The 18689-nt window shown below is 41.3% G+C and overlaps 1 protein-coding gene and 1 pseudogene across 1 annotated transcript; one reads left to right on the forward strand and one right to left on the reverse strand.

The window, feature by feature from the left end:
* Window positions 1–1836: 1836 nt before the first annotated feature.
* Window positions 1837–18618, reverse strand: LOC116249884 (pentatricopeptide repeat-containing protein At4g30700-like). The gene is made up of 6 exons (XM_050076581.1): window positions 16254–18618; window positions 15121–15146; window positions 14780–14840; window positions 4588–7356; window positions 2996–3110; window positions 1837–2764 (listed from the first exon to the last, which is right to left on the reverse strand). Exons 1-4 carry the CDS (start codon window positions 18363–18365, stop codon window positions 5014–5016), a joined length of 4542 nt encoding a protein of 1513 aa, XP_049932538.1. The 5' UTR covers window positions 18366–18618; the 3' UTR covers window positions 1837–2764; window positions 2996–3110; window positions 4588–5013.
* On the forward strand, window positions 8175–15102 carry LOC116250717 (protein NRT1/ PTR FAMILY 8.1-like; annotated as a pseudogene).
* Window positions 18619–18689: the final 71 nt, after the last annotated feature.

An 18689-nucleotide genomic window follows, 5' to 3' on the forward strand; every position in this document is an offset into this window, starting at 1 on the left:
ACGGGATACTACAGATATAATATAAAGAATGATACTGAAAAGATAGTAAATTTAAATACTTTACAATGTTCCAGTTTTTGTAATTCATGAAAATTTATCCACCAGGAATGATCTGCAAACTGTTAATATCAACAGGTTGGTGTCACGGGATATAGCCAAGACCAATATCATGTCCACAATTTGCCGTTCTTTAGATAGTATCTGCCTCAGCTTAAATCTATTGCTAGCACTTCCGCGGAGTTGCAGCCCTAGGACTGCAATTTTGTAAGAAAGAAGTCCCAACTTCTGTGCAACATGGCAGGATGGTTGTGCTGAAGTGTCGAGTGTTTGAAACATATCTGTTGATGCTTTGAGAGATTCTTCGTCTTCCTGACAGAGCGATAGTAGTCATCCCTTCTTAGTAGCGATATGGGCATTAATACTCATAAATCTGTATACGTAAGGGCAATCAAAAGAAAAATATCAGAAAACAGAAGGAAAAGTATAGGGTGGGGTTCGAGTCGGATTGAAGACTATGTTCAATGGGTTTTTGGTGATGGGACCAGAGCAAGGTTCTGGATTGATAAATGGCATCGGAGGATACATATTAATGAACTCATTAGCGACTTTTTCTGCTGCTGTGAAACTGCCAGGGAAGCTCTCTCCAAATATTCTGATGGTAGCCTGCTAGAGGTGATTCATACAACTGACGCAGGTCTTCTAATTTGTCTGGTGATGGACGGTAAAGTCGACACCGGTGGAGCTTGTTTTCTGTTTGTTATCGCTCGGTTTTGTGGTTTCTTTTTGCTGTCCGTCTTTTAGCAGGTACCGTCTCTGGACCTTCCCGTCATATGATTTCCGGGCTGCCTGGTTCTAGTAGCCGATCTTTTGGTTGCGCCTTTTGTGGGATGCTGACGCAATGCATTCACATTTCCAGACGATCCCAATTGGATATGCAAACAAAACTTACTTTTCAAGTATTTCATTAGTCATTCTTTAAGAGGCTCCTCTGCACAGACGGTCAAACCCACGATCAGCTGTTGAGTCCAAGAAGACCAAACGAGTACTCAATCCAGTTGGTTTGACAGCCCTCTGTGATTAGCCTCAGTTTTTGTTCTTTTGTATCCGATTGTGAATATCATCTGGGTAATTCCCGCAGGCTTTTTCCACAAACGGGTGCTCTTCGGAAAAAGTGATGACCCTTGAAGAGAAAAGGAAAGGCTTATGATTCTAACAAGAACATCTTCTCAAGCCATCCGTTGTCCATCTCCCATGGTTCAGAAAGCTGGTTTCATCTATTTCACTGCCCTGTAAGGCTGTAAGCTAGGTTCATCACTTGCCATCCTACATCACAGATTCTCATAGAAGAGCACCGTGCCCACTGCCCAATGTTGACGCATCTGGACACAGGTGCAGGTACAAGACACGGCTTGGACACTGAAAACTTATATTTTGTATTTCTTTGAATATTTGATGGATGTATCCTCCACCAAATTTTTCGCACCAGTACCTACACCCACACCTATAACTGCACCCATGTGACATAGCTTGTACAATTGAGTGCATGTGCGTAAATATGTTTTGCCACATTTTTCCACTATTCACGAAAAAGAGAGCAGGATCAGGTGACCAAGGATGTAGCTCTGTATATTATTAGAGTTGTTTTGCGCGATTCCTCCACCCAATTCTTTTTCTTTCTTAAGCACAAAGTTGATCATCCGAGTGCTGCATGAACTGATCTGATTCTCGAACAAACAAGTGCAATATGTGCAATTTCAATTATGAAGGATGCACAAGCATATATGAATACACTGGGACGGCTGTTGAAAATCTTCACACAAGACGTGCATTCAAGTATGTATAGCAGCATTGTTCGCCTTTAGGATTTTAAACTTGAAAGTCAGAAAGTATAATACAAACCTTATCTGAAAAGTAAAAGTGAAATAAATGACAGTACTCTGTAAGGAACACATGCTGCACCAGAACTAGACGAAGTGTGAGCAGAAGGAGATCAGAGTTCGGCTAGAAACAGGGGTTCCGTGGGCTAGCTTGACTGGGATGGAGCGGTACAGGCCAACATCCAGTTTGCGGCCTCGTATAAGAAGGGCTTTTATGGGCTTGGTGCCCTTGTCACGGAAGCTTATGGCTCGCACTGGTATGGGCTGTCAATGTGGTGTCATGCTTCTGTGTCCTATTTGTCCAACTCCAGCAGACGTACTAGATGGATGATGCACCGCTGCCTTGATGAACAGAGCCTCTTGTCTTCCAACAGTAAGCTGCAAAATTCAGTGTAGCAACCAACAGTTGCATGAGGAACTCATGAGCATGGCTCGATCTGACTCTCCTCAGTCCTCCTCCTGGCTAAGTTCATATTCAGGGTTTCATTTCATTTTCAGTAACAAGCTACCTGCCACTGATGTTTTTCTTCTGCTGCTGAGCACGCCTTGTACCGAGCTGTTTAAGGAGTGGTAGTGTCTTGAGGGCCGGCCCTCAATTTTTGTATAGTTGTTACTGTATCAAGGTTTTCTAGCCTCCATTTTGTTCTTGTATAAATATTTTTTGGCAATAAAGGTTGGGGGACTACTTCCACCGCAGCTGTTTCCTAGAAATAAATGACAGTAGACCTACATATGAAGCAGTACCCTTTTATGCTAACTGCTAGTTAGCATATGCTGCAAGTCAATCCAATGCTACCCTTTTGTACCAGCAGCTGCAATTCAATTCAATGCAAGTCTAATTTTTTATTTCCAAACCACTCAGTTAAAATAACAAGCAACTCCACTTCCTGTCAAAAAAATGGAAAGGATAAGTTTAATCAAATGTCTGAACATGAGCATTTTTTATTAAAATTTACACAAGATGTCACAGAGGATCTGGAAAAGAAAGTCAAAGAGAATCTAGTTATTGAGAAATAGGCAACTCAATCGACAATAGAGCAATTCATGTAGGCATAATAAAAAATTGGAAAAAAGAAAAAAGTCAACAGAAAATACAAATTATAAATATTTTCACTTACAGTCAACTCCTTGACCATGACAAGGAACTCGCTGAAAATCTTCAAGTTGAAAAAAGTCGAGAGTGAATATGACAAGGTGTCGCCCATGGCATATACTTATAGCGATCTAACTGACCTGATCTTCCCATAAAAAAGAAGAAAAAGGGAAAAAGCAATAGGTCATCACCCTCTTTGTCCCATGTTTACACAGTACGCAGTAATGACATACAGAATCCATGGAAAGCTTTTCAAGAGTGCACTTTGGCCATCAAACTAGTTATCAAACATCATGAACAGCCGATTACCATGATATGTAAAGTATAAACTACTGGATCAAACAATAAGCTCTCGACTTAACAAATTAATTGTACTCATGAAAATTGATAAATTAGCCAAGATGTACAATGTAAAATCATGAAGAAAAAACATGATAAAATGTCAGGCTATATAATCTATGCACCCACGACAATCAAGAGGCGTAAAATACAAACCTTGTGAAATTGACAAAAGGAGTCAACACCTACAACATAGAAAGGTACCAGAAACAAATTAACAATTACCAGTTATTAAAATAGTTATAACATTGTATATAATGAAAATCAACATTTGAGCATCAAGAAAAGATAAAAAGGAACATTTTAAAATACCTCTAATGCAAACCTCAAATTTTCAGCATTGATATAAGTCATACAACTCTTTTCATTGTTAATTAGAAAGGTCAACGAATTTTTTTATTATATCAGCTACTCAATGACTAGCAATATTGTTTTTCCCTTTAAAGGGGAACTAAGGAATGCACCTGATGTTCGGCCATTCTTCTCTGAAACACCTAGTTTCGGAAGAGCCTCTAGAAATTCGTAGCAAGGCTTTGTCATCACCAAGACCCACATGCAATTTTTTGACATTGTCAAAGTGAACACACCAAACAAATTTAGTCATTTTAATAAGAATTACTCAACTATTTTTTCATATACCAATAGTTTTGCATAGAGTTAAGGAAACCGGTGGAAAATAATAAACACGAGAAAAGATTATTTGAAAATGTTTTGGTTATTTTTAACTCATTAACTTACATAATGTCACTGGCATACAAATTAAATTTATTGAAGAATGTGTCTGATGAATTATGCAAAAAAATTAAGCTACTTATAGCATTATTAAAAACTTGGGCCGGTTCTTAGTTATGGGCAAAATCTTAGGAGCAACTTCCAAAGTTTCCGTCAACAGAATTTCGCTTCCATTATCTGAAATAATATCTATGATGCTAATGGTGCATAACCAAAAGCTATAAAACCCAAAAATATGAAGCTATTCAATGATCATATTGGATCAATAGACTAGGTTTAACAAGCAGTATCAAGAACTTGATTGACTTGATGGATCAGTGGCTGAACCTACCATTTTATTGGCACATTTAAGACCATTACAATTGTTCTCGGCACATTTAAGATGATTACAAATTTTAAACAAGCTTATTTACTTTGAGCAGCACTTAAAAAAGGAGTAACTAGAGGAATATCGAAAACAAAAGAAAACTTGCAAAGTAGCAGGTGGAAGCACAAGCAGAAGAAGGGAATTTCAAAGAAAATGTGTGTCAAAATAGCAGTTTTTACCCTCAAAGTAAGCATGCAAAGATCATATGGAGCTGGACTTTTTTCAGAGATGCAAAACGTGGAGCTGGACAATCTTGAACCCTTCCAGTCAAATCCTTACACCAGATTCAGCACACTTAGTCTGCATGGTTTCACTCCAGTCTCCTCTCTCTTCTCAACCATAAGAAGAAAGAAGATGCAACAATCATCTAACCTGAACAAGTAACATGGAGTCTGCCACTCTGTCCACCGTATTATATGTAATCTGGTTTCACAAGATGCAGAAATTGCAGTTGTAGGATGCATCGCCAACAACCAATTTATAACATGTGAATCCTTGAGTTTATAGTTTCAGCGCAACTCAAGGCAAAATTTCAGAATGATCTTGAAATCAATTTCTCTTTCCATTGATGTTTCCACTTTGGCTGTTACGCCCTTAGATAAACCCTACCAATAGTCTTTGCAGGAGCACAAACCATTCTTGAAATGATGAAACCTATTAGCATCCCTTAGTACAATTTCCCTTTGAACAAGTCTTGAGACAAACTTGAACCAAGCATGACAATCATTGCAAACTCTAAGATTTTTCATGATCCTTAATGTGCTTCCATCAGCAGTACTGATCAACCCAAAAGCAACAGCAAGCTTCTCGCTGTGGTGACTCAACAGTTGTTCTTTCAACTCCTCCTCAAGATCATGCAAGACTGAGCTAGTATCCGGTTGATAACCTAACTCCCTAACTTGACAGCAAAGCTTGCTGACCATTGCATAGATCTGCTCTCTCAGTGGATGAAACGAATCTTGTACACCAAAAACATGCACTTTCTTCTTGATTTGAATCCAGCTACATCCTGGTTCTTTCTTTACCTTTCTGTCCTTCATTATCTTCCTAATTTCAGCTGCCTCCTGCCATTCACCATATGAAGCATATACATTGGCGATTACTGCATATGCTCCACTATTCTCTGGCTCAATCGCTAGTAGTTTCTCTGCTGCCCTTCTGGCCAAAACCACATTGTTATGAATTCTACATGCTGAGAGGAGGGCACCCCATACCACGACATCTGGTTCGACAGGCATACTTCTAATAAATTCATCAGCCTCTTTTAGCAAGCCAGCACGCCCAAAAAGATCAATCATGCATGCATAGTGACTCATCTGTGGCTCTATTGCATGCTTTTTATGCATCATCTGGAAATGGTGCCGACCTAGATCAACCAACCCTGCATGACTGCAGGCAGCCAGAACACCTATATAAGTAATATGATCAGGCTTTATCCTTTGCTCCATCATCTCATCAAACAGCTCTATAGCCTCATTTCCTAGACCATGTTGTGCTTTGGCCATGATCATGCTTGTGTAAGACACTGCATCATGCACACCTGCATGCTTGAAAACATATTCAGCAGCAATCAAGCTTCCACATCGTGCATACATTGTTACAAGTGCATTTGAGACAGAATTTGTTAGCCTAATATCATTTCTAAGCACATGAGCATGCAACTGTTTGCCATAATCCAAAACTCCAGAGCTTGCACATACACTAAGCAAACAAGCAATAGTGTAGTCATTCGGTTCAATCCCCTCAAGAAACATAATGCGGAAGAGTGTCAGTGCATCATGATCTAGTCCATGTTGAGCATATCCGACAATCATTGCTGTCCATAATACCACATCCTTATCACAAACCGAATCAAACACATCTCGAGCAAGCTGCAATTCACCAAATTTGATGTAGCCGTGCATAAGTGCAGTCAATGCAATTACATTAAGATCATGTGTCCGATCAGCAATTTTACGAGCAATTTCTAGCCTTCCTGACTTTGAGTACATTGCAATTAAGGCATTTCTAAGGGGACCATAAGAATCGAACAGAAATTTTATGATATAGGCATGCAGCTGCATGCCTGTCTTCAAGAATTCAAGATTGGCACAAGCGGTAATAGTACTGGTTAATGTAAAACTATCAGCTCTAACATGATGGTTTTGCATCTGAACAAATAATTCCAGTGCCTGCAAGTCAAATCCTTGTTGATTGTACCCCGCAATTACTGAGTTCCATGAGACACAGTCTCGATCAGACATTGTTTCAAACAGCTCTCTAGCTTGTTCAATCTGACCAGACTGCGCATACAAAGAAATCAAAGAATTCCATGACGAGATGCTCCTCACCCGCATACTGTTGAACACAGCTTGCGCAACTTCCTGGTCACCGCACTTGGCATACATGTTGAGAAGCGAATTAGCAACAGAGACATATGCACTCAGTCCAAACTTGGCCACACAGGAGTGCACCTTCCTGCCAGTATCTAAATCACCAAGCGCAGCACAAGAAGCAAGGATGTTGGTGAACGTGAACTGGGTAGGGACCACACCCTCCCGTATCATCTCTAGCAAAAGCCCGATGGCATGTTCATGTAGGCCGGAAAGATTCAAGCCGACAATCATGGCAGTCCATGAGATCGAGTCTCGTTCGGGCATCCCGTCGAACAATTTTCGTGCAACTCCAAGCTGCCCGCATTTGGCGTGCATGGAGATGACGGTGTTCCACGAAGAGATATTCCGTTCAGGCATTTCGTCGAACAATCTGCGTGCATCTTCAACAAGACCATTTTTGCCGTAAAAATTGATGAGATTATTGCAGAGGAAGATGCCAACGCGAAAATTCAGTTTCACCAGCAGAGAATGGACGGATTTCCCAGACTTCACGTCCCGGGTGTAGAGACAGGATCGCAGAAGAGAGACGTATCGGTCGACGGAGCACGAATCGATACGCATCGCGCCACCCGATTGGATTCATGTTCGAGGCATCAGCTGGCATTTGGCTCCTAACCTGAACACGAAAGAAAAATGGTTTGCATGAGAGTTTTGTGGACCGTCTAAAGTCGCAAATGAAGCGTCACAATCTCTGGTTGTTTCAGACTTCAGAGGACGGATTCCGACCAAAAACGTATTAGAGGACGAAACCAATTTATCTTCTTACTTGCTCTCAAACTATGGCTGTGATTGTTTATCTCCGATCTGAGTTTCAATGCTCTGCTCACATCTCATACATCAGGTGTTACGACTTAATGTGGATTTGAAACATACATTGCTGAAATCTACAATTTCTTCAAATAATAGTTCTCGGGAAGTATGGATTTAAAGAGCAACCTTGTATCGATACAGGGCAGAGCCAGGATTTGATGTTTAGGGGCCCGAATGGTTCTGAAAAAAAAAAAAAAAAGGATTGAAATTTTTTAATAAAAAACAACTTCTCTTTTCAAAAGTTTTACAGGAACCGAACTAATTTTTTCGAAAACTTTAATAGTAATTTAAAATTTTCAAAACTTAAAGAGCTGGGATGGCTCCTGCCGGCCCCCGTTCCCTCCTCGTGCTTGGATACGAGATTCATTGCTAACAAACATTTTGTGGCGCTATAAGTTGGTGCATATGAGTTGATTGAAGAAGAGACCTTGAAGGAGACCTAAAGCCTAAAGATTTGCTTTAATATTCCTCACAAAAAAAATGCCGGCCTTGAAGAAGAGACCTCAATGTGAATATGGGGAGAGAGTGGAAACTCAAGGGGTAACCAACTGATCCTCCTTTTTTTCTTTCTGCTACTCTTTTCTTTTGTCCACAAATTAGATCCCTCTCTCTCACGAACAAGATTGCCATTACCTATGATTTTCATTGTTGGTATACATGATCGAGGATCGGAAAGACTACACAGGGGCAAACAAGAGAAGCTTAATTCCTTGGCGTGCTTTTATTGGAACGGGCATTATGAGGAATTTAAAATGTTATCATGTCCGAACAAAGAGAAGGACACTTGGTGAGAGTTGCTCCTAAACAGCAAACTATGGGGGGTGTGATCAGTATGCCGCTTCTGTATAGGTTTCAAAGCAATCCTGAACCATATAAACAAACAAAAAAAGGTAGAAATTTGGCCCTCAAGGCATCACTGCACATCCTGAAGTTTAGTGGTCGACTCCTGACCACAATTAAAAAGGGGAAAATGTTCAGCTTACCTTGAGTTTGAAATCACAAGTCTCGACTGACGGAGATGTGCATGGCAACAGTGCTCCAAAAGTTTTAGCTGCCGGAAATGTCTGTACCACTGAAGCTCTGTCTTTGTGAACATGTTTGTGTTCCAAACTTTTCTCCTTTTGAGACAAACTAGATGAAGAGGCTTTAATAAAAGCGATTGTTTTATTGACAGCAACAGGTTCGGTTTGGGAGCCTTTTCTCCTTTTTCCTTCCTCATATAATCTACATTCGGGCGCATAGGAACCCTTACTCTTTGCTGGTCCATGAATCACATCTAAGCTAAAGAGTGGTAGAAGTCCACCGTTCAGACTGCAACCTCTCTTCATCTGGTGGAACACTGAAGCTAGGGACCCAATCGTTTCAGTTTTTGGTGTACAGATCTGTCAAAGTTTCACGCATCGTTCCAGGAATCTCAACAAGAGGTTGGTCATTGGTGTCGCGCTTTCCGTTTCCCATAAGCATGAAAGTTATTCATTGTTTTCGTAGTGGGGTTGGGTGAAAAATGATAAACAACTTAAACCGTGGGCATGTGTAACAAGTATCTGCTTCAATCGTGTCCACATCATTTTTTTGTCTCATCAACAATTGACGTAGTTCTGTCACCGTGTTTGTCTTTCTGTGAAGACTCCAAGTCTCTGGCCAATCTATAGAAGCAAAACTCTTCTATTTCCATTGTCTAGCTTAAATGGTCGTCTTGCTTTGCATCGTTTTCATCTTGAATTTGACCGAGCGCCTAACGATGTCGGCAGAATATGCAGTATGTGCATTTTCTTTTCCTTAGATTCAGTCATTTTTTTTCAATCAGTGTAGCCAATTGCTTGACGGAAGTTTATTATGACTCACATTTAGGCGGACAGAAATTAGGGATCGGTTTCATGCCTATAAATGTTACCAACCTCTGTTTTCATTGCTTTGCCGTCGAGGTTTGGGATCCATCTCTGTTATAACTTCGTTTGCCTGCTTATTATATGGTTCTTGAAGAATTTATAGTTCGGTTTGGGTTTGCAGTGGCTCTCTGAGTAGAAGTTGGTGGTCGCTCTACTTCACCTGGCTCCGGCATTTACAGAAGGAGGTTGATTACAATCTTCAGGTAACTGAAAGGGAATTTTTGCTGCTATTCCTTCAGATACTTTTGCATCATCTTATTGTCAATCCTGTCTTAAATCAACTTCCGTACCGGATAGTACATACATATATCGTATTTCACGTTGAATAGGATCCATTCAGGATTCAGTCAGCACGCCGTTCACGATGGCATGGAAATGATGCCTGGATTGTAGAGGAATACAAGAGCTGGCTTGTCTTCAAGGCAAAAGCCCACGGTCCTGTCCGCCCGGGAGTTTTCTTTTCTTTTTTTTTTCCCATCTGAGTTTAAGTTTTTGCTGGTACACGTTGGGTGATCAGGTTGTTTTGTAGCAGAACGGCTTTTATAGCTCTGAAACAGTCAGTCAAAATGATTAGAACTGGTAAAAATCGCGCTTCCTAGCAAGCACAAACAAGATATTGAAAATCACTATCCCTTGCATATATATGGGAATCACGATTCCCCGTACCATAGGACACAATTCCATTGCTCAGGGTTCTGGTTCCATCATATGTAAATCCTGCTCTTGTTACATGACAATTCTGAACTGCACAGCCCAGAAATTGTCTCCCTAGTCATATGCTCTAATGTTTCTCATCGCCGACTCTAATACCACCGATTTTTAGATCAATCGCAGAAGGAAGGAACTGTACGGAACTGCCGGACTATCCGGTTAAGCGCATATGGCAGGAAACGATATATACACAGGAGATGGAACTGTTGATATGAAAGGCAACCGTGCCGTGAAAAGCAAAACAGGAACTTGGAAAACTTGCCCCTTCATATTAGGTACAACTTTTGAAAGCTTATTTTGTGCAAAAAAGTGTTGCGGTTTCTTGTATAGTATTGTGATTTGTGTGGCCATTTTACAGGAAATGAGTGCTGTGGAAGATTGGCATACTATGGGATGAGCACCAATCTGGTGAACTATTTGATCAATCGTCTTAACCAGGGAAGTGCTCAGGCAGCCAATAATATCACGAACTGGTCGGGAACATGCTACATAACTACACTGATTGGAGCCTTTTTAGCTGATGCATATTTGGGGCGATTTTGGGTTATTGCTATTTTCTCTTCCATCTATGTTTCGGTAAGGTTCATTTACAAGCTATGGCGTTACTGTGTTTTATTGAAGACATGAACCAATGCATTACATTCATATGCACTTGTTTGAAGAAACTGAAAGAAAAACTAGTTTGGTTGCAGGGAACGACATTGTTGAAAAACTAGTTTGGTTGCAGGGAATGACATTGTTGACTTTATCTGCATCAGTAAATGGTTTAAAACCTGAATGTCACAGAGGCACATGCCATGCAAAAGAAGAAAACGTGGCAGTGTTCTTTGTGGCTCTTTATCTAATTGCTCTAGGGACTGGCGGAATCAAGCCCTGCGTCTCGTCAGACCAGTTTGATGAAACTGATGAAAAAAAAAGAAATGGAAAAGCTCCTTCTTCAATTGGTTCTACTTTTCAATCAATATTGGCGCTCTCATCGCCTCATCTGTGTTGGTTTACATCCAGGAGCATGTGGGATGGGGCTGGGGTTTTGGAACTCCGGCAGTTTTAATGGCAGTTGCTATTGTTTCCTTCTTTTCTGGCTTAAGATTGTATCGGAATCAAAAACCCGGAGGTAGCCCCTTGACACGTATTGCTCAGGTCCTGGTCGCGTCATTGAGGAAGTACAATTTGATGGTACCTTCTGATAAGTCTCTGTTATATGACACTGAAGATGCCGAATCTGGAATTCAAGGGAGCAGAAAGCTTGATCATACAAAACAATTTGGGTACGTCCACTAAATTTCATGTCCAATGGGGTTTAGATCAGATTTTGCAGCTTAAATCGCCAAATCTGTATAGCTTATTTATACTTCTTGCTTTACTATTTGCTTTAGTCCTCCCTGTCTGCAACTTTTAGAATTTAAAATCCTCTTCGTGAGCATATGCCCTTGGTAGTTGTCTACATTGGCAAAAAGGTACTCATTCAGTTTGCATATTTGTTTATTTTATATACTAGGGAGTTCTTCGTGTTCAAACCAATGTTATAAAAGGCGTAGCGTATCGCGTATCAGTCAGGCCGACCTATACGCTGTATCGTAATGTATCGTAAACGTAGCGTAACGTATCGTAAAATTAATTTTTTTAATTTTAAAAAATATTTAAAAATCAGAAAAAATAGACAAAAATCTGAAAAAAAATCTGAAAAAATGAACAAAAAATCAAAAATCAAGAAAAAAAATGTATTCAAATATAAAAAAGATCATCATACATAAGGAACATTCATGTGTATACTATCAAGTATCAACAACACATTCAAAAATAAGAAATCAAATATTCAAATTAACATAATAAGCATCCATCACAATTTTAAACTTGAAAATTTTATAAAATTTTAGGACTTAGAGTCTTAAGACTTGGAGTTTTAGGACTTAGATTACATCATAATTTTATAAGTTCAAACATACAATCATCATCTTTCATGATTCAATGATGATATCTCTCAAATTGATGAATCCTCGGTTAATTTTTATGAAAATAGGCAAAATCTCTCTCTCTTATGTCTATTGGAGTCTTTAAATAGAATAAGAGAGAGAGAGAGAGAAAAGTGTTTAAACTTTTAAAAAATAAGGAATTTTATGTTTTCTCTCGTATCGTACGATACGAGGGTGTATCGCCCGTATCGTACGATACGGGCGATACGCACGCGTATCGTAAATTTATGGCGTACCGTATCGTTTATCTTGATACAGACGATACGTATCGTACGACACGGATAACATTGGTTCAAACTATGTTATGCTTGATTACTAAAGTGTCGATCGTCCGTTAATTTTTTCTTTTTTCCCCCTTGAGTATTGGACGAAGGTAGGAAAAAGGGACAGGGAAGATGAACACAGAAGAGGCTAAATATCAGAAGGCAAATTTTCACGAGGATACTGCATGTTCACTTATAGATAGTTGTTAGCATGATGTGTACTGCTGGCTTGATTCATTATCGCCAATCATAGCCGAAACGTGCTGAGCATGGATTTGTTGTTATTCAAAGTTTACAAAATTACAAAAATCTATGCAGGTTTTTTGACAAGGCAGCTGTTCAGACAGAACATGATCAGGTGAAAGGCATCCATAACCCATGGAAACTTTGCACGGTGACACAGGTAGAGGAGCTGAAGTCTATCATCAGGATTCTTCGTATCTGGGCGAGCGGGATCGTCTTTGCCACGGTATACAGTCAGATGTCCACACTCTTTGTAGAACAAGGTGACAAGATGGATCCCCGCATGGGACCAAACTTCTACATCCCAGCCGCATCTCTTTCAGTATTCGATACAATCAGTGTGATCACCTGGGTTCCAATCTATGATCGTCTAATCGTACCATTCGCTAGAAAGTACACTGGCCATGAGAGAGGATTCACACAGCTTCAGCGCATGGGAATTGGACTCGTGATCTCTATCTTCTCCATGGTCGTGGCAGCCATTGTTGAGATTGTCAGACTTGATTTAGTAAAGAAGCATAACTACTACGATCTGAAGCAAATGCCGATGTCAATTTTCTGGCAAGTTCCTCAATACTTTCTTATCGGTGCTGCAGAGGTCTTCACATTCATTGGGCAGTTGGAGTTTTTCTATGATCAGGCACCAGATGCCATGAGAAGCATGTGCACCGCATTGTCACTCACTACAATTGCATTGGGAAACTACTTGAGCACACTCCTGGTAACCATAGTGACTAAGGTGACCACGCGCCACGGGAAATTGGGTTGGATACCTAATAATCTCAACCATGGCCATCTTGATTACTTCTTTTTGTTACTTGTGGTCTTGAGTGTTCTGAATTTCTTGGTGTACTTGTGCATTTCAAGCTGGTACAAGTACAAGAGACCGATAGGAAGCTTTAACTGAGCATTTCCAGCAATTTCAAAACGACAAGACACCTTTAAGCACATATCAGATTACCGAATGGACAATGTATGTGGCTCAGTGGCCTGTTGCACCTCAATTATGCCATTGAAACTTCAATTACGTCGATGTCCTTGCATGCAACCTATGTATATGAATGTAATTGACTTCATATTCTTAATTTGAACTCTTGCTCCTTCAGTTGGATGGAAAGAAAATACGAATTCAAAGACCCGCTGTCTGTCGTCTTGCTCACGACTAGCTTCATCTGCAGAGATGCTGCTTGTCTAGTTTGGTATATAGATGAAGTAAGGAACTCTCATGAATTCATAAATCCGGGCAAACAAATAACTTCATAGACGGAATGATGGGGGACATGATGAACCTTAATGATACTGACTTTTAAATTGCGAAGATGCGCAGGAAACCAACTTTTTGCATGAACAAGCATAAAATGTACATGACCAACAGCTCAGGAGGGCCTTTGGTGCAATAGTGAAGCAGGTCTGCACAGACTACGGCCCTTGCAACTGGCTCAAATTGGTGTTGCGACAGCTAGTGAATATGCGTACGCGTCACAGACGCTGTAAAAAATCACCTCGATCCATACTCCAACAGAAAGTTCTGGTTTGCTGCAACCCAATGAATACTGGTGCAAGAGGATATGAACTTGGACAGCAGTTGGTCGAAAAAGATGCCCATGACACAGATGGGCCGTCGAAAGTTAGGTTGCCTCTTGCATCTGTGAGCAAGTCCAAAGTTCAACTGTTTAAGCATGTTGATGGTAAAGAATGCATACTTCCGGCATAGCATTCTCTAACATGGTCAGAAAAGGACAGCAGAAAAGATACAGCTGTTAATAGAGTGGATCTTAAAAGCTATTACGGACATTAGTTTCTTACGCTTAAAAAATTGGGTTAACATAATATCTTTTCCGTTTTTACTGGTGGAAAGCTGGGGGAGCGATGAGAAGGATAAGAAGGCATCTTTTGCTTCCTGCTGATCGCCTTCATTGATACTGTAGCCTGTACAGCTGTATAATGCAAGGGCAGAAGAACCAAAATATGAGTAAAATAACTGCAAACAAGAAAGAGAGAGAGAGAGAGCAGAAAGCAGAGAGCAGAGATGTATCAACATTACTGTGAAACGATCAGATTGACAATAATGTAGCATGACATAATACACCCCAGAGAGTTCTTGCACCTGAGGTTTGATACGACAAGCATAGTTTGCTTTTGCATCTGACTTCATCTTGACAATATTTCTGCCATTGCCAAGAAATGTAACTCAAATTGATCAATGTCCGATGCATAGTGGTTCGCAAAAGCGTTGTCGTGCTGATAAAGTGTCATGACAGCCTATTGAAATGGCACTAGCATTCAAATGTGGAATATCAAAATGAATGATCTAAAACAACTGTGTGAGTAGATGTGCACATATACGGACTATCAAGATGGATGAGATAAACTGATTCTGTATATTTGTTCCTTTGCTCAGACATGAAATACAGAAGTCTCATTTATCCATCCTGGAATAATAAAGACCTTTGATCAGAATTCGGCATAAGCATCTGTTAAAGGCAAAAACTGAATAAAACATTCAAAGACAATACCTGTTAATCAAAATTAACATGATATATGACTTAGAGAAGACCAATATCGAAGTATATATAATACATATCAATTTGGAAGTACATTTAATACGTAAGAACCAATCCCAAGTGATCAGGGTGTTTTAATCTTTGTTTATTATTATATGGCATTAGCAGCAAATCAAATTCCAAGCTTTATCAAACGAGGGTCTCAAATCTGATGGTGATCGAATTTAAAATCCACAACTTTCAGTTTTAAATGACAAGATCTCAATTAAGACCCTATAAAGCTCTGACATTAAATCTGAGGATTTCAGGGCTGGTGAAACTCACTTCAGCTAATATCTGAGACTATTAAACCCTTAATATACAACAGAGCATAAGCCAAGACGATGCCGAGTCCAAACAAATGCTCGCACCACTTAGCTACACACTATCTTCCTTGGGATCAAAATCAACCCAATGTCCGAACGAAAAAGGTTTGAAGATAAGAACCTGTGCAGGAAAATGGCCTACTGTCATTATCAAATCATAAAATGAATGGCATCCATGAACAATTGAAAAACAATTCTACGTACCTATTATGTCATTGTATGTCATGAACTACAAGCTGGGAATATTCTGAACTAAGAACGTAATCTCAAAAGCAGCCTTTGCTTTAGTGCTTTCTGAAGTAATCTTCTAGTAAAGTTGCTTCTTCAAGCGGGAAGGTTATTGTGAACTGCAGCAACATCAGGCTAGTCCTCATATTGACGTGAAGTAATCGTTCAACGACGCTCAGTTTGGAGTGCAGCATCAGGCTCATACTCAGGCTGACCCGTGTCGTTCTCAGCTCCAAATTAACTATCTAACGAGAGGAAAACAAACACTGTTTAGTTCCCTGGGCTGCTCTACCGCAATTGCAAATACATTCTTAAATGTGAGCATTGTGAGGGCAAAAGTTTATGTACTTCAAGATTGCTCGCAAAGAGGTGCACAAATCCACACTACCAAGGAGAAGCAGCTTCAGCATCATAACTTCCTCACCTTCCAGGAAACGTTTTACTGATAAATTCAAAGACGCATGATCGACAACCAAGGCATCTAATAAGAGTCATCGTCATGCACCATGCTCACTCTCTGCTCATCGTTAAATACTGCTCTAGTTAATATGTGCCACGTGATAGCAGTTGGAGATATGCCCTTTTGTAAAGCATCTTCTAGCATAAGCACCGCTTCAGGTATTCTTCCCCAGTTGCAAAGTCCATAGATAACCGTGTTGTATGAAACGATATCTGGCTCGAAACCCTCTCTAGATATCTCCTTCCACATATCCGAGGCCCTTTCAAATGCACCTAGTTGACAAAATCCATCAAGAAGTACGTTCAAAGTTGCAAGTTTGGGCTTGCAATTCTTACTCTTCATCTCTGAGTAAAGCATGAATGCTGGTTCGGCTTCACCAGCTGAGCACAAACCACGAATCACAACATTGTACATGACGACATCAGGCCGAATCTTGCTACGAACCCGTTCCCACATTCTCAAAGCATCATCGACCTTCTGATCACGAAAAAGGCCATCCATTAGCGCGCTATATGTGACCACATCAGGCTTCAAGCCTTTAGAAAGCATTTCATCAAGTAGCTTATAAGACTCTTTGAACATTTGAGCCTTACAGAAACCACTTATCAATGTATTATACGTCATAACAGAGGGGATACAACCATGAACAACCATTTCAGCAAATATCCGCATTGCATCTTCGAATCTAAATGCTCGACAGAAGCCATTGATAAGCGAATTATACGTGTGAGTGCTTGGCTTACAACCACGTTTTAGCATCCGGTCGAAAACACAGACTGCTTCCTCCAGTTTTTCTCGTCCTTCTGCACACAAACCACTAATGATGGAAGAATAAGCAACCACGTCCAACGCGCCTCCACCCTCCTCCATCTCTTCCAAAACCACCAACGCTCTGTTTACACACCCAATTTCACATAACCCATGAATCAGAGTACCACAAGTAGTAGAATCCGGATCGCAGAAGGCATTCACCTTCATCCCTGTCCACACGGATATGGCTTCCTCCGCGAGCTTCGCTCTGCACAGACCTCCAATCCATGTATTGTAGCTAACAACGTTGCGCCCATGCTTGCCATCCTCCATCAAATTCCAGATTTTTCGAGCATCATCGAGCCTTCCCAATTTGCAGAATCCATCTAGCAAAGAGTTATGGGTAACCAAGTCAGCTTCAACGCCGCTTTCAACCATGGCTACATAAATACGATAAGCGCCTTCTATGCTCCCCTGCTCACAGAGCCCATGAATAAGAGTGGCATAGCTAAACTTGTCCGGCTGGCAACCATTTTGAACCATCTTCTGCCAAATCCCAACAGCCTCACGAAACCTTCCGAGCTTGCACAATCCGTTAAGCATGGAATTGTAGCTGACGACACTAGGACTACAGTTCGAGCCCTCCTCCACCAGCTTTTCCCAAACCTCCAGAGCCCTCTCTGCATCCCCCTCCTTGAAGAACCCATCGATCAACACATTGTAGCAAACAACGTCGGGGTCGCATCCCATATCCGTCATCTCCGCGAACAATTCGGCCCCAGCAGCGGTCTTGCCGTTCTTGCAGAGAGCGCTAATTATCGTGCAGTAGGTGAACTTATCGGGTTGAAGACCCTGGTCAGCCAAAAACCCTAGCAAAGCCCTAGCCTTATCAAACCGCTTCCTCGTGCAGAGACCCTTGATCAAGACATTAAACGTCTGCAAATTGGGCTTAATCTCTTGGGTTCTGAAGTACTCGAAGAACGACTCTGCATCACCCCACCGGTTCGCCTGGACGAAGGCATTGAGAAGAGCATTGTAGCAAAGCACGCCCGGGCGGCAGCCGAAGAGGTCGCGGCAGCGACGGAAAACGTCAAGCGCGTCATCGGGCATGCAGTTGCGTCCGTAGATTCGAATGACGATGCAGGCGAGGGATTCGTGGCAGCGGCACCGCTGGGAGCGGATGACGGTGAGGACGCGAGGAAGGTCGGCGAACATCCGACCGGCGCCAAGCCTCTCGAGGACAAGGCGGAAGACGTTGGGAGTGTGGCGGAATCCCGGGAGGCCGGTGGCCGCGTCGAAGAGAGCGAGGACTGCCGAGGGGCTGCGCTCCGCCTCGAGGAGCCTGACCAGCTCCTTCGGGGAGAGGGTCTTCGGAAGCGAAGCCATCGCCGAAGCGTCCCTCGCGGCCCGCCCGCCATTCACTCGATCATTGCCTTAGAAGGGAAAAAGAGAAACATTGACGCAAGAAATGGAGACCAGGTCGAGGTACCCTGTGCCGTGGATCAATAAGAACGGGCACAATGTCATTTCCGGCAGATCACATTTACACAATCTAACCAACTTTGTTTGACGGCTCGCCCGAGTGGTGACCTGAGCTCAGTTTATATCAATCGGCCTAACCTCGGGACGTATGGTTTGTACTGATATCTCCAAATTTATAACATGGTCTGAAAGAACGTTGGTCCTTCTGATATAGCGTCTCAAAAGTAC

The sequence above is a fragment of the Nymphaea colorata genome, chromosome 3 (assembly GCF_008831285.2).
Source record: "Nymphaea colorata isolate Beijing-Zhang1983 chromosome 3, ASM883128v2, whole genome shotgun sequence".
Classification (NCBI taxonomy): domain Eukaryota; kingdom Viridiplantae; phylum Streptophyta; class Magnoliopsida; order Nymphaeales; family Nymphaeaceae; genus Nymphaea; species Nymphaea colorata.